This window comes from Sminthopsis crassicaudata, chromosome 6, assembly GCF_048593235.1.
Source record: "Sminthopsis crassicaudata isolate SCR6 chromosome 6, ASM4859323v1, whole genome shotgun sequence".
In the NCBI taxonomy this organism is placed as follows: Eukaryota; Metazoa; Chordata; class Mammalia; order Dasyuromorphia; family Dasyuridae; genus Sminthopsis; species Sminthopsis crassicaudata.
Window position 1 is genome coordinate 122,506,960 of NC_133622.1, and position 16,514 is coordinate 122,523,473.

At 34.4% G+C, this 16,514-nt stretch overlaps 1 protein-coding gene across 1 annotated transcript; it reads right to left on the reverse strand.

Moving 5' to 3' along the window:
- Positions 1-11,612, reverse strand: GIMD1 (GIMAP family P-loop NTPase domain containing 1). The gene is made up of 2 exons (XM_074272848.1): positions 11,220-11,612; positions 1-405 (listed from the first exon to the last, which is right to left on the reverse strand). The coding sequence occupies exons 1-2, from the start codon at positions 11,610-11,612 to the stop codon at positions 145-147; spliced, it is 654 nt and encodes a 217-aa protein (XP_074128949.1). The 3' UTR covers positions 1-144.
- Between the last annotated feature and the right edge of the window lie 4,902 nt (positions 11,613-16,514).

The following is a 16,514-nucleotide window of genomic DNA, read 5'->3' on the forward strand; positions in this document are numbered from 1 at the left end:
TCTTTCCCATGGTTTTTCTTTTTTGCTTTGATTTTTTTCTCCCAACATGATTCATAAAGCAAATGTGCATTAAAAATAATTTTTAAAAGCATTTGAATTTTTTCAACACTATATTTAAAAAGAACTCACACTTGACAAGTCTTTTTATTTAAAATAAAGTGCTTGGTAACAGTTTTCTTTTACATATTCCATGATTCTTTTTAAAGTTACTATTCTTTGTTCTTTAAGTGGAATTTTTTTATTGTATTGAAAAATATATCTATGTTGAACAGAGTTCAGTAGAGTTAAAAGTGAATGAGAAGCAGTATGTAAGTATTCTTCCTCACTGAGTTGAGCTTCTTCTAGTTTTTCTGCATGAGTGAAAAGAATGGCAGTAAAATTCTTCCAGGCAGGACCAAGAAGTTCCTTCAATGAAAACCAAAAATATAATAGTTAATTTTCTCTTATTCTATCCTCTTCAAAAAAGTTTCACAGCCCTTTAAACAAGTTTTAAAAGCAAAAAAAAAAAAAAAAAATAACTCAATTACTTAGAAAAGAATAACTGGCATAACTAATAGAACTTTATGATTTGCAAATTATTTTTTTCACATCAACCATATGAGGTTGGAGATAGAATTCATATTCCTGTTCACAGATGGAAAAACAGGCTTAATGTTTTGCCTCATTTTAAATTTATTTTAAAAATATTTTTCCCAGTTACATTTAAAATAATTTTTTTTACATTTGTTTGTAAAATATGAGTTCCAGATTCTCTTCTTTCCCCACCCCCAATCCCCTTTAATAAACCACATGTGAAGTTATTCAAAACATTGCCTCATTTTATATGACAAGAACATGGAGTTGTCATCTGAATTCAGGTTGCCCAGGTTTCTGCAGATGCAATGGACAGGGTCCAGCCAGAAGTGAGTGTGCTGAACCTAATGCAGGGAGAGGCTATCACTAGATCAGAAAGAGGCTCCCAATGAGAGGGATGATGAGAGAAAGCTTGCTAGGTGCTAAGTGTCTTTTAAAAATATTATCTCATTGAATCTTTACAAAAATTCTGTGAGGTAAGTGGTAGACTGATCCCCTTTTTACAGTGAAGGAAACTGAGATAAACAGGCAAACTGACTTGCTGAGGGTCATACATTTACTTAGTGTTTGTGGCTGGATTTTCCTGGCTCAGCATTCTAGCCACTGTCATTAGCTGCCTCAAATACAGCACACAGAGGGATCGAAATTTGTGTGGAGGACAGGAATATATGCTAACTGGTCTCTTTTGTAGTCTTGTTCAACACTGAGTTATGGGTTCCAGATTCAGGGCAGGATAAGGAGACCTGTGTCTAGGAATGGTAAGGTAAAGAAGCCAGGTGCCCTAGGTTCTGTACCAATCAATGAAAGTTTAGAAGCAAGCTGTATCTGTGTTATTTTGACCAATTCCAAATCCCAACCCAGTTTGAAGCCTCCAGGAGAATAAGTAGGACAAGAATCTCAGAGCAAAGTAGAGCATGTATTTCTATTACTCTTCAGAGTAATTCAGAACTTCTCAGCTGGCTGATAGTAGGTGAATGCAACAACAATTTAGTGTTGCTCATACTTAAACTTACATCAGAAACTTGAAGAGCTTAGATGAGGGGCCAAGTAAGGTAGGGGAACAGCAATCAAATTTTGCTCCAGATTAGACCATTTTGGAAGCGCTGAAAGCTAATAGGTCCCCAGCCTGTGCTTTTCTTTTCATTACCCCAAGAAAACAACTTTCTCACAGAATTAGACAGATCTGGGCACTAACATAGTCTATCAAGTAAGCTGAAGAATGAGCAAACAAACAAACAAAAAAAGAATCCCACCTTAAGAAACTATCATGATAACAGGAGTGCTTGACAGAAATCATAATAGAATGACTCCAAAGCATCTAGGAGTAAAGCTTCAAAGAAAAATACAGCTTGGGCACAAATTCAAATCCAAATTTCTGGAAGAGATGAATGAGAATGCTAGAAGCAAAAGCTTGAAAGGGATGAGAGCTATGGAGGAACTGAAAAGAGAAAAGGAAGGAAGATTGGAAGGGAAGAAAGGAAAAAGGGAGGGAGGAAGCAAGGAAGGAGGGAGAGAAAAAAAAGAAGGAAAGGACTGACATTAAGCAGGCTCTCTGCTAAATGCTAGAAATACAAATATAAGCAAAAAGATAGTTCCTAACCTCAAGGAACTTACTTTATTCAGGAAAGACAACAAAGCAGAGCTAGAAAAGTGGGAGGGAGCCATGGAGGTATATGGTAGTGGAGCATAATTTTGGATTCAAAAAGTCAGGAACATAGCTGGGAGATGAATGAAAACTGTTCCCTTTCCCTGTCCCAAGATGAAATGATCATTTCATGGGCAAATCGTTCAAATGAATATTCCAAGTTGAAAAGTCTGCAGAGAAGATTAGTTATCCAGGTTCAAGAAGGCCCCAAAGACTGAAAGAAGTTCTAGTATGAGACATTGGGTTTTGTTTGTTTGTTTGTTTTGTTTTTTAGTGTTATTGTCATATAAAATGTTTTCCTAGATTTATTTACTTAGCCCTGCCTAATTTCATGGACATCTTCCAGGTTTCATCTGAATATGTCCATTTCATCACTTATGGCTTGATAATATTCTATTACATTCACATACACCATAATTTGCATAGTCATTCCTCAACAGTTAGGCAACCCTTTAGTTTCCTTTTTTTTAACTACTAAAAAAAAAGACCTGCTATAAATATTTTTGTACATATGAGTTCTTTTCCTCTTTCTTTGCTCTCTTATACTATTGGGTATGATCTTAGTAATATCAAAGTAGCAATAGTGGGCCAGAACATATGCATAATTTATTGATTTAGGAAGCAAAATTCCAAATTATAACTGGACCAACTAGTAGCTTTATGAATAGGATCTTAATGTGCCAGTAACCCTTCCAATATTTGTCATTTTCCTCTTTTGCCAGTTTTTTCAACCCAGTGAGTATGAGTATAAACTCTAGAAATGCTTTAATTGTTTTTTTGTTCATCTATATGAATTTTAGTATTTTTTAACTCTACAAAATAGTCCATCAATCATTTATTTGGAGTGCCTCTGAGCAAAAAATAAATTTAGATAATTTTGTCATTTTTATTATGTTAATTCTACTCATGAGCAATTAATATTTCTTTAGGATTAAAGTCATCATTTCACAATAACCTGAAAGATATAGAGAATATAAGATTCTATTAAGCTTATGGTCTGTTCTATTAAAAGCTTTTCCATAACAAGGTGTTTCCCATCAGTGCATCAAAATTACTATTCCTTAAAAGATATGATAGAAATAACCCTGATCCTCTGATAATCCTCACCAGAAAAGGCATAAAACAAGTAGACTTGCCAAAGCCTGTGATGAGAAATTTCAGTGCAGAATCAAGATTAAAAACTATATGTAAAGTCATTCTTCAATTATAAATGATTGGATATAAATAGATAATTTTCAGATGATGAAATTAAAGCCATCTATAGTCATATGAAAAGATGCTCTAAATCACTATTAATTTTTTAAAATTTTATTTATAATGCAAATTAAGACAACTCTGAAGTATTATCTCATACTTCTCAGATTGGCTAAGATGACAGAAAAAGATAATGATAAATGCTGGAAGGAATGTGGGAAAACTGGGACACTTATGGTGTCCCAGTTGGTAGCGTTATGAACTGATCCAACCATTCTGAAGAACAATTTGGAACTGTGCCCAAAGGGCTATAAAACTGTACATACCCTTTGATCCAGCAGTGTCTCTACTGAGTCTATATTCAAAGAAATCATAAAAGAGGGGAAAGGATCCACATATGAAAAACTGTTTTTAGCAGCTCTTTTTGCAATGGCAAGGAACTAGAAATTGAGTTAATGCCCATCAGTTGGCTGAATAAGTTAGGGTATATAAATGTAATGGAATATTATTGTTCTATTAGAAATGATGAGCAAACTGATTTCAAAAGAGCCTAGAAAGATTTACGAGAAATGATGTTGAACTCTTTTTGTTTCCTTCCAAAAATCATAAAAATAATTTTATGCAGAAAAAATTCATTTTCATATACAGCTTGTCTTTTGTCATATATTTACTTACATTTTAGGAGCATATAAAATCTGCTTAATTGCATTATTTTTACATTTAAAGAGATTCTAAGAAGGCATAGACCTAATTTGTTCAAAACGTGTTGTTCCACTTAGTAACTATTTATATTTCTAGTATTCTTGTTAAGTTGTTTCAGACTCTGTGACCCCACTGGGAGTTTTCTTGGAAGAGACCAATGTTTTTGTGATTTGCTATTTCCTTCTCCACCTCATTTTATAGATAAGGAACTGTAGCAAACAGGGTTAAAAAAACAAAAACAAACTGCCTAAAGTCACACCACTAATACAATATCTGAGGCTAGATTTGAACTGACAAATTGCTCTTAGTTTCCCTCTATGTGTCCATGACACATGTTAATGCTTCAAAACATGTAACCTCACTTAAGGAGAAATATTTTAACAGGTCTAAGTTTCACTTTCCTGATGGATTCCACCTAGAATGGTAAAACTGAAAGGAATTTTAGAATCACTTAATGCAATCCACTCTAAGGGTTGATTAGGAGGGGGTTTAGGCCTACAGAATGGCTTGCTCCAAGTTAGACTCTGGACATGGTAGTGCTACAGATTAGAAATGAGATTTTTCTGTCTTTTGTTTCAATGTTTTTTTTCTCTCTTTTTTCTTCCCCCTAGTATACAGTGCTGCTTATTCAACCCACAAGAAATTCTCATGTATTGATGGCTATTGCTAAAATGATGCCCATACCTATAAGCAAGACAGGAAATTGACACTGCTAATAAAAGATAAGACTGTCAGTTTGATTTTTACTCTATAAACTATTGTCTGGCTTATAAAACAGTGGGATATTCTAAAGTGGTATTACTTGGTAGTTAGTCATCATGCTATTATACTTATTATACTTGGGTATATTCTCAGTGGATCTGGGGGAAAAAAAAAGAAATCAAGAATGATTGATACTTTGCGTGAAAATCTGAGAGCAAGATAAGTAAATCTAAATTATCTAGTGCTAATTTTTAAAATATGTTCTTAAGAACTGAAGTCCTAAACTACAGAGTATTTTTGCAATCAATTCTGAATTGTTTGATATATGAGTGCTAATAGACATAAGGGGGGGGGGGGACTTGTCTTTTTGGGACAACTAGTTAAAGTATAAAATTTGTTTTCTAGGAATCATTTAAATTTCCCCAGGCCCCACCATCAGCTTTACCCCCATTGCATGTGGTTGATGAAATCATAGCATCTGGAGAGACTTTGGAAAAAAAAAAAAAAAAGGCAACAAATGATCAACCAAAAAAAAACAATTATCAAAGAACCAAAGAACAATTATGCCTATCCTTTATTTTCCACTTTTTCTTTCTCTCTTCCCAACTCTGAATTTCTCTCCAGAAGAGAGCCTGTTTGGAATACTGAAACCTTGTAAGACAAAATTAACTTTATCAAGCCAATAGATTTTCTCCCAAATGCAACTTCTTGAGCCCTAAAATTTGAACATTATTAATTACAATGTAAATTTCTCCAGGAGCTTATCAAGACAAATTCTAAGTTGGCATGTATACAGATTGTATATCTTAACTATAAAATAAAGTAAAATACATGTATGCATATAGATAACCTGAGATGTAATATAACTCTATAATTCCATTTAAGAGTAGAGAAAACTAGCAATCAAGTCCTGTCTTTGGCACAGATTAGTTTGTGTGTCTTTGAGCAAGTCACTTAACTGCTTGTGTTCTCAAGCATTTCTCAAAGATGCTGATCTGCATTAGCAGAGGCAATTTCCTAGTTACTAATGAACTCACAAGTCCAATTTAAAACAAACAAGAAAATCCAAGTAATGGGAACACAAATTTGAGTCATATGTTGATTGGTCCATGTTTGGTCCATATTTGCACGGCATATTCTACATAGCAGGCACTCAGTAAATATTTGCTGAATAATTCCACCCTTAAATGATAATTGCAATGGAAGGGTTGGGATTCACATCAGAGGGCCAAGATAGTGAATTGGAATGCAGAATGGAAGCATGAAAAGAAAGTCAATAGACTGCCTTCAAAGTACCACATGATTATTTCAGTATTTCTTTTTAAGAATCATCTTATTTTATGAACTGTCAAGCAATCATAAGTTCATGAAGTTCTAGCTCTAGAACTTCATGAACTTATGATTGTTTCTTTGACAGCTCTAGAGCTAGAGCTAGCTAGAAGGGTCATTTTGTCCCTTGCATAGACTACAATGTGGCTGATTATAACCATGGCAGCAGGTACAAGCCAGACAAAGAGAGAAACTCAATTTGTTCTATTGAAATGTTAAAATGTTAAAATCATTTATTCCAGATATTGTTCAACATGGCCCCAGTTTCAAAATCCTTATTGTTACCAATTCAGTGGACACTTTAACTTAAGTTGACTGGAAATTAAGTAGTTTTGACACCATCTCCTTGGAACTGGTTTCAATCTAAACACTGCATGTTTCTTTTTCTAATTAAAGTGTAGCTGGGTATCCATTCTGAAATGTGCCTCCTACTTGCCTTCAAAGGAACCAAAGAAGTCCCATAGCTGTTTATAGCCAAAGTACATTAATAGTTGCCTAGCTATATCTAAACAATACTGTATCCTGACAAATGTTCAGAAACTCCCTGGTTACTCAGAATTAATAAATATATCTAGATGGCAGTCAATAGTATAGGTAGCAATTTGCAGAAAAAATGCGACAAAACCCCACTAGGTAGAAATTTTCTGCAAAAGACTTGGCCACAATGAGTCTGCTTTTGGACCTGCCTCTAAAGATTATCTCATAGCTAAGACAACAATAGCATTTCCCCTGCTTCCTATCTTGGTGTGGTCTTAGATTATATAAAATGAGGCATAATGTCCAGGATGAGGGAGACTGTAGTCCTTCTGTTCATCCCTGAATAAATGAAAAATGGAATGATAGATACAGGTCTATGTGCCTTGCTATTGATCCAGAGAAAGATGACAGGGTCATTGAGAAATTGGGGACTATACCATATGACAATCAGTTGAAGGTATTGGAAAAGTTTAGTCTGAAGAAGAGAGCACTTGGAGTATGAGCAGGTGTTAATGCTTGTCTTCAAGTATTTGAAGGATTGTCAAGTGGAAAAAAGGATTAGATTTCTTATTCTCAGGATAAGTTTTTCCTGGAAGGCAAAACTAATAGTAAAAGGAAGAAATTAAGAGAGGTGGATTATAGTTCAATGTAAGGAAGCACTTCCTAACAATTAGAGCTTTTAGGGAATGGATGTATAGGCCTAGTAATGACACAACCCAGTCAAAGAGCATGTAAAATTTATCAACTGACTTTTAAAACATAGTTCTGTAAAGGAGGACTTGAAACCACCCCCATTTCACTCTGATACCCCCCAAAAGAATATTTTCTGAGTATTCAAGCCATTCTCCAATTGATAAACGTTCAAAGGATATGAATAGACAATTTTCAGAAATTAAAACCATCTCTAGTCATATGAAAATGCATCTAAATCACTATTGATCAGAGAAATGCAAATTAAGACAACTCTGAGATATCTCTACACATCTCTCAGATTGACTAAAATGACAGGAAAAGATAATGACTAATGTTGGAAGGGATGTAGGAAAACTGGGGCACTGATACATTGTTGGTGGAATCATTCTGGAGAGCAATATGGAACTTTGGTCAAAGGTCTATCAAACTATGCATACCCCTTGATCCAAAACTGTTTCTACTGGGCTTATATCCCAAAGAGAGCTTAAAGGAGGAAAAGGGACCCACATATGCAAAATATTTGTGGCAGAACCTCTTTGTGGTGGTGGCAAGAAATTGGAAAGAGTGAATGCCCATCAGTTGGAGAATGGCTGAATAAGTCATGGTATATGAATGTTATGGAATATCATTGTTCTATAAGAAATGATCAGCAGGATGATTTTAGAGAGGCCTGGAGAGACTTACATGAACTGATGCTAAGTGAAATGAGTAGAACTAGAAGATCATTGTACATGGCAACAGCAAGATTATACAAAGATCAATTATGATGGATATGGCTCTTTTCAACAAGGCCAGTTCCAATGATCCTATTGTGAAGAGAGCCATCCACACCTAGAGAGAGGACTGTGGGAACTAAGTGGTCTCACAACATAACATTTTCACTTCTTTTAAAAAAAAAAAAAAAAGAATACTTTCTGAATAAACCAAATAATCAAAACAGAGGCTGTATACCTCCTTGTATCAATGAAAAAGATCATAAAAGAGATTTGGTCATATTCTAAATAATTTTTATAAAAGAAGAAATTCTCTCAGATCAAAGAGATCAAAAAGAAGTTGCATCAAAGAGAACAATGAGCTGTGGCAGAGAAAAAAGGTTCCGAGAAGTCACTGTCTCCATAGGCATTTGAGGAAAAAAGGCCTAAGAAAAGGAAAATCGCAAGAAAAATCATCAGTTTCCCTCCTGATGCTTTCCTATCTAAAATAGAATATAATCTACTGTTTCATTAAATTGAATTTTGCCTCAACCATAAGGAGGACATATAAAATAAATATAAATAAATGGTTAGGCAATCTTTGCCTTTGCAAAAGATATAATCTTTGCAATTTATAATAATAATGTTAGGAATTTTCCTAATAGGGGGCTCATGTGCTCAGATTTATGATGACTAAACTATGAACTTTTCATATAAAATAAATTCCATAAAACCAAAGAGAAAGGAACCAAGTAGACTTTAGGGCCAATGTATTTTCCCACAAGATTAAAGAGGGCTAATTATTTTAATAGGCTTTTACAATTCCAAATTGTTTTCCAGAATGATTGTACCAATTCACTCTTACTTCAGCAACACACCAATGTGCCTGTTTTCCTATTATGCTAGCTACTTCCTGATTGAGAAGTGAATGATTCAAGATGAGAATGAGATCTACATTTTTGGGGCATGGCCCAATTTTATTTTGCTTAACTATGAATATTTTCTCTAAGAATTTTTGTTTTTGTTTTTGTTTTTTCTTTTCTTTTAAATTGGGACATGAAGAAAGAAAGTAAATGACTTTGAATTGAAAAATAAAATGAAATTTAAAAGCAATCCAAAGAGGACTGGGTTCCCTTAAGAGTTAGTAGGCTTTCTGTTACTGAGGAAAACTTAAAGTGGAGACCAGAAAAACAATGGGGATATTATAGAGGGATGGAGTTTGGATAGATGTCCTGAGTAAAGTCCCTTCCAACTCTAAAACTGTACCTTTACCTTTTCACAGCTGCCCTTGACAATCATTTCAACCTGAGGTAACTAGGTGCAGTTCCCCTGGTTACTGTAGGAGTTAGAGTCAAAATGATCAGAGTTCAAAATATTAATCAATTGTATGACTCTAGACAAGTTAATTTAACCTCTCTGTGTCAATTTGCTTATCTGATAATAATAGCACTTAATTGTAATGCATCTCAAATGGGATAATATATTTAAAACTCTTTGAAAACTTTAAAATGCTATTAATGCTACCTATTATTAATAATCTGATTTCTCTTATGGGAAGATAGGAGCAGAGCACATACTTTCATTTCCCCCAGGCCTGTTCCTTTTTCTCTTCCCTGTACTTCCCTTGGGAAAGGCCTTGTTTTCTTTTTTCTTTCTTTTTTTTTTTTTAAATCTTCTTTTTCACTAAAATTTAACAATTATTTTCAAACACAAGCATTTCAAAGAAAAATAAGAGGATTATGCAAAATAAGACAAAAACTGTTCTTCTGCTTCCAAAAGCTATTTATAGCTCTGAGGAAATGAAATCCAAAGATATTTGATGACTTGCTTGGCATTTTTTGTAATAACAAAAAGTTTGAAACAAAAGAGGTAATCAGTGATTGGGGGCATATCTAAACAAATTATCATACATACATGTATTTGAATATTACTGAGCCACAAGATACAATGGATATGAAAAACTTGGAGAAACGCGAGAAGACATATGAATTGATGCAGAAGAGAGCCAGGAAAACAATATAAATAGATAGAACAATAAAGGAAACCTAAGCACTGTAATTTTAATGACCAAGCTTGACTTGAAGGAGTTGATCAAATATATTCTCTTCATTTCTGAAGGAAATATTCTGAGGAATATTGTATATACTGCAGTTGGGTTTATCAAAGGACTTGGATTCATATCTCACTGGAAAAAAATTAGGCCTTCTGTTGTGACCTACCTTCTCTTCCCCCAAGTCTACACTTGAAATAACTTGTTTTCACTTCAGGCAGTGATTTAATACCACTTCCTTTCCTGATTCTTTGGGATGTTCATCTTCCTTGCTCCCATCTCAGTATTTATTGTGTATATATAATATATTTATATATTAGTGAATATACATACCCTGGATAGAATATAAACTACCAGAAACAGTGAGGTGATACGCAGTAAATAGAGCCCTGAGTCTGAAGTCAAAAAGACTAATTAGAGTTCTGGGTACTTACTAACTGTATGACCTTATTCTGCCTCAGCTTCCTTTGAAGGTATAACATGGAAATACCTCCCAGTATTGTTGTGAGGTTCAAATGAGACAACATTTGCTAAGTATTTAGTACAATGTCTAGTACAGAGTAGAAACATAATAAAATGTGTTTTTTTTCCTTGAGGACAAAAACTTTCTCATTTTTATATTTACACCTACAACCTAAGACTTTTGGTTTCTAGTGCAGTGCTCTGGTACCTCCCTTGATGGCACCATATCTTCCTGCCAGCTAATAAGTAAAGAGATAGAGAATAATGGATAGTACCAGTGTTCCCTTTTAAAATCTATCTGTGAAATTGGGGTAGCACTGTCACTGGCCCCAAGGACAGTTTGCTACAAGTAGCAAACAAAAGTTAAATAGATAGCAAATGTGTACAGTATAGTAATCATATAATTAAGCACTTTGTGGAGCAAAAATAAATCCGTTTCATAATAAATTTGTATTAGCTGTGTTCTAATTCTACCTCAGATACTTATTTAATTGTGCAACCATGTTCAAGTCAATTAACTTCTGTCAGCCTCAGTTTTCTTATCTGTAAAATGGGGATATTAATAGTACCTACTTCATAGAGTTGTTGTGAGGACCAAATGAGATAATACATATCTATTATTAATAATAATAGACCCTCCTCCTAAAGCTGTTCTAAAAGCTAAAATATTGATATGTATGCATTTGTCTTTTTATTTTACCTGCATCAGCTGGATAGAAGAACATTCTCCCTCTTCACAGAGAGGCACATCGGCTCTCAGGACCAGTAGTGCAAGGTGGAGGCCATCTTGTCCAAAATGCCTTGCAAGGGACTCCTTCACTTCCTGTTTCACCAGTTCCTGGCTCAGGCTGCTATGGGGATAACCTGGTGTGTCTAATACTTGGATCTTCAGAATCATTTCTTTTCCACCACGCCTCATGAAGTGGGGGATTTGGCAGCTTCTGCCCAGGCTACAGTCCTTGGTCACAGAATATGGAGCCAAACAGCTGGGGAAGTCCATGCTACCCAACAAGCTGTTGCCAGCAGAGCTCTTCCCACTCTGTATCCCACCAAAGAGGGCCAGGTTGATGATCATCTCAGCACTGCCTGACATAATAAGCCCTTAACCAACACCCTAGGAAAACAGAGGCAGAGCACCATGTGATGTATGACCAGTATAACTAGGTTATGTCCAGTTAAAGGTATTCGGTTAAATAAGGGTTCCTAACCAAAGAATTCCAAGTAGGTTTATTTGATTAGGCTACTCCTACCATTGACTAAATTGATGCACAGAAAAATTAAAGATGGGAGGGCTGAGGAGAAAACATGATTGTGTATTTCACCTTCTACTTACCTCAACCCACATTACCTCAAAAGAAGTAAAGAGAAAAATAAGCTATGGATCAGGTAATAGAGAAAAATGCAGAATACATACAGAAAACAATACATTTTTCTTTGAGAAGGAAACCAAAGTAATTGTAGGGGGAAATGTAACTCTTGTTCAGAAAAAAAGATTAATTTATCTAATTAGAGAATGAGTTTTTTCTAGGAAAGGATGTTAAGGTTCCAGAAGTAATAAGAAACACAAGTGAACAAGAAAATTTAAAAATCTTATTTCTGAAGATCTGTTGAGATAACATAGTAAGAAAGACATCGATGTATTATTCCTTTCTGCTGTACCTCAATACCCTCCCCCTTCTTCGATGATCAAGGAAGAGAGAGGAGAGTGGAAAACACAGAGAAGGGAAGGGAAAATGAAGTGGGGGAATTAGAAGAGAGGCAGGGATAGAGAGAGACAAAGACAGGGGAGGAAGGTGGAGGAAAGAAGGAGGGAGAGAGGTGAAGAGATAAAGAATGAGGAGGGAGGAAGGAGAAGGAGAAAGGAGAGGGAGAGAAAAAGGGAAGACTTAGGAAAAGGTAGAAGAGGTGCTGGACAGGTGAGGAAAGGGAGAGACAGATACAGAGACAACAAAACAGATGGAAACAAGACAAAAACAGGAGAAGGGGAAGTGGAGAAATAGGAGGAAGAAGCTCAAAACTCCAGTGGCATCTGCAAAAAGTCATTCTTAAAACTTCCTGAATTTTTGCTTCCAAGAAACATGAATGTTTTGAAAGCTGCTGGTTCTGTTTATCAGAGAACTTTTTAGCAGAGATCATTCTGATAGAAACACCCCAAACACTCTTATTTTCTATTTCTCCTCAGAAGTACATTTAAATATAATAGGAATATGTGACTATTCCAGGGTTACAAAATATTGGCCTTAACATAAAAAAAAAAAAAAAATCTCATTATTGTAGTTTTCAGCTAAACTGCCCATGAAGGTTTTAATTTTTTTTTTTAAAGTAGTAACTAGATGTTTGTCCTTCACAACACTATAAAAAAAAGAGGTGCTTTTAGAATGTATCTATTGCTAACCAAAATTTAGAATGATTCTGTTTGACATATACTGTGAATGAGGTGTAATAAAAATTTCATGCCAGACATGGACTCCTTTTGCCATTTTAGCAATTATCATGGCATAGTGCCTGCCTGTGGCAATTTTTTAAAGAAACATTTATTTTTTGACTCAATACTAAACAGCAGTGCTGTACTATTGACTTAAATATTAATTCCAGAACTCATAAATTTCTTGTGATTTTGCTAATAAATTTAAGATTCTATTATTTGTCCCAGTGCACAGAAACATTCTCTCCTACTTTCTGTTGATTCTTCCTTCCTGCTTCTTTTCCTCTAGTCTTTTTATAAAAGCCACATTCACCAAATCTTGTATCAGATTGGGTTCAGCCATCACTGGGAAAAACAAACTATTTAGTCCCTAAAGGTGAAGCCAGAGTACCTAGCAGTGGGGAGGCATATTTATACCACTTCACCCCAATTTTATTTAACATCTTTAAAGACATTTAAAGCTCAAGTAATAAATGCTTCCCATTTTATTGCATATTACTTACCTTTCAAACTAGAGATTCCTTCTCCACCTCGGTTATGTTTCCTTCCAAGTTTCAGGACTGCCTTTCAATATGAACTTTGTCTTTATGATGAGGTTTCAGTACCATGCAGGAACTGACACTAGATGTATTACTTACTGTAGTTAATCTGTTACCAAGGATTCTCATCTTTAATTGATTGTGATTCTACTAATAAACCTTAGTTTCTCTTGAACCACCTGGCAAACTTGTTGTTTTAACATTTCAATAATAATTCAATGTGCTTTTTTCCAGGATTTTTGTGTCAATCTTGTTACAGGTAATAATATTTGTTACAAAAGAAAACTCAGGACTGAAGAATTAAAAGGAACTAAATTATCCCCAGGGGGGAAAATGGTTTAGTTCTTATCTTTAAAAGTGATAAAATAGTTCAAATTTAACCTCTTAACATAAAAGAGCACTAGCCTTGAAGTTGGAGGACCTGAGTTCAAATTTAACCTCACTTAACACTTCCTGGCTGTGTGACCCTGGGCAAGTTACTTAAACCCAATTGCCTCAGCAAAAACAAAAAACAAAACAAAACAAAAGTGATAAAAGACAAAACAGCAGTATAGTTGGAATTTACATTAGAATTAAGAGATATGTGTCCAAGTCCAGCTTTTGATATGTACTACTTATTGTATAGCCATAAGCAAATCCCTTAACCTCTAAGTATCTCATTCAACTGATAAATTGATTATTGGAGGAGTTTCTATACCAGAAATTCCTTATATTAGTGAAATCACAGTTAAATCAACATTCTTAGAAAGTTTTAAAGCTCAGTAATATTATGTAGCCAGCACATAATATTACAGATATCAGTAGAAACAAAGACAGTCCTATGCCCTTAACAGTGTTACATTCTAATGGAGGAAGATAAGACAAAAGGAAGCTGGAAAAGGGCCGGGATGATAAAGGTAGTCATTAGGCCAGGGAACTTTTTAGAGAAATTTCAGAGCTTCAGGAGTACATCCTGGAGAGTAATGAAAGCAAGGCTACTCTGGGTTGTCCTCCTTAAGAAGTTTTGAAAGGAACCAGGCAGTCAATGGGAGGAGCCAAAGGAGCAAAGGGCACTACTGAAGTGAGAAGTCCAGGTGCTGAGTGAACTAAGGGTAAAGGAGTCTTTGCACATGATAGAGAAAAAGATTTAGTCAGTAGCCTGGAGAGAAATGAGTCATATAGTAAAATTCATCATTTTATCCTAGGTTTTGAGAGATTAACATACCAATATATGTAATGTATTATGTTAATATGCATATTCATGGATCTTGATTTAAGAATAAGGTTAAAAAGAATTTGGTTAAAAATGTTTTTTAAGTTTTTTGTTTTGTTGAAAACTATGTTTGTTACATGCCTATTTTTTCTCAGTGACGTGAATAATCTACAATTTTTAACATTATTTTTGTAGCCAATATAAAATGTTAGTGATAACAGTATGCAGGAAACTGAATATGGCAATATTTTAAATGATCTAAATATCCTGCCCCATCATTTTTCCTCTCAGAAGAAATTCTATAAAGTGTGTATTACTATTTGCAGTGATCTTAGAGACAGTTGGAATTTCTTATGACCCTTATGGGCAGATTTAAGAAATATTCTTCCTGTGTGGATATGATATGGAAAATGAAACCAATTCATTCAACTGACAAAAATTCTGGGTCTTCTTGTACACAGAAGCAACTTCCCCCAGATGGCAGTATCTGCCCATTTCCCCGGGTTGAAAAAAAGAAACATTTTTTTTCTCTACCTCTTTCTTCCCCCTTGCTCTCCTAAGCACCCCCCTTGTAATTTGGTCTTTTTTTTTTTTTTTTTTTAAACAAAATAGCTATCATGCAAGCATGACATTAGAGATTGTACATGAATTGTACATGAATGGAATTAACCAAGTAGATTACATTTGAATAAAACATGAATCAGGATTTCCCCTCTTATTTTGTTAAGGCAAAACATCTAGCTCTAAATATTTATGATTTTGTATTAAAGGTACTAGTTGGTTTAGTAGATAGAGATCTGGACTTGGAATCAGGAAGACCAGAGCTCATCATCAGATTCTTAGTAGCTATTTGGTCCTAGGAAATTCATTAACTTTGTTCTGCCTCAGGTTTTTCATCTGTAAAATGGAAATAAGACTAGAATCTCTCTTTTAAAATTGTCATGAAGAAAAAAAATGAGATAATATTTGTAAAGTGTCTTGCAAATATTTAAAAAATGATGTGAATGTTAGCTATTATTATTGTTGGTATTACAATGCAAATAAGAGAATAAATCTTTGTTATAAAAATAGGAGAGAAATTTGGGGTTTTTTCAGTGGTTTTGAAAGAAGTGACCTCATCTACTTACCTAAATTTTTTTTATTTTTGCAAGAGGTACTCTTGTAGTATTTTCCAATGGAGGAGTTCATCAAAGATTTTAAATCATATTGTGATGTATTTAATGGAATAATTGACAGCAACCCACAAATTAATTTTTTTCATTCATTTATTTATGTAAAGCTTTTTAGTTTCAAAACATATGCATGGAAAATTTTTCAATATTGATCCTTACATAGCTTTGTGTTTCAGATTTTCACCTCCTTCCCTTCATCCTTTCCCCTAAATGGCAAGCAATCCAATATATGTTATACATGTTAAAATATAGGTTAAATCCAATATGTGTAGACATATTTATACAATTCTCTTGCTGCACACACAAAAAAATCAGATCCAAAAGGAAAGAAAATGAGTAAGAAAACAAAATACAAGCAAACAACAATAAAAAGAATGAAAATGTTATGTTGTGATCCACACTCAGTTTCCACAGTCCTCTCTCTGGGTGTAGATAGATGTCTTTATCACAAGATCATAGGAAGTATCGATTATCTCATTATTGGAAAGAGTTATGTTCATCAGAATTAATTGTCCTATAACATTGATGTTGCTGTATACAATGATCTCCTGGTTCTGCTCATTTTACTGATTCATTTAAGTCTCTCTAGGCCTCTCTAAAAATCATCCTTCTGATTGTTTCTTACAGAACAATAATATTCTATAACATTCATATGCCATAACTTGTT

Excerpts from the sequence above, each read along its gene's own strand:
- GIMD1 (XM_074272848.1), bottom strand. The coding sequence starts at position 11,612 with ATGTCAGGCAGTGCTGAGATGATCATCAACCTGGCCCTCTTTGGTGGG. Across the intron at positions 406-11,219 it reads CTTCTATCCAGCTGATGCAG|GAACTTCTTGGTCCTGCCTG; the intron begins GTAAAATAAAAA and ends TTTTCATTGAAG.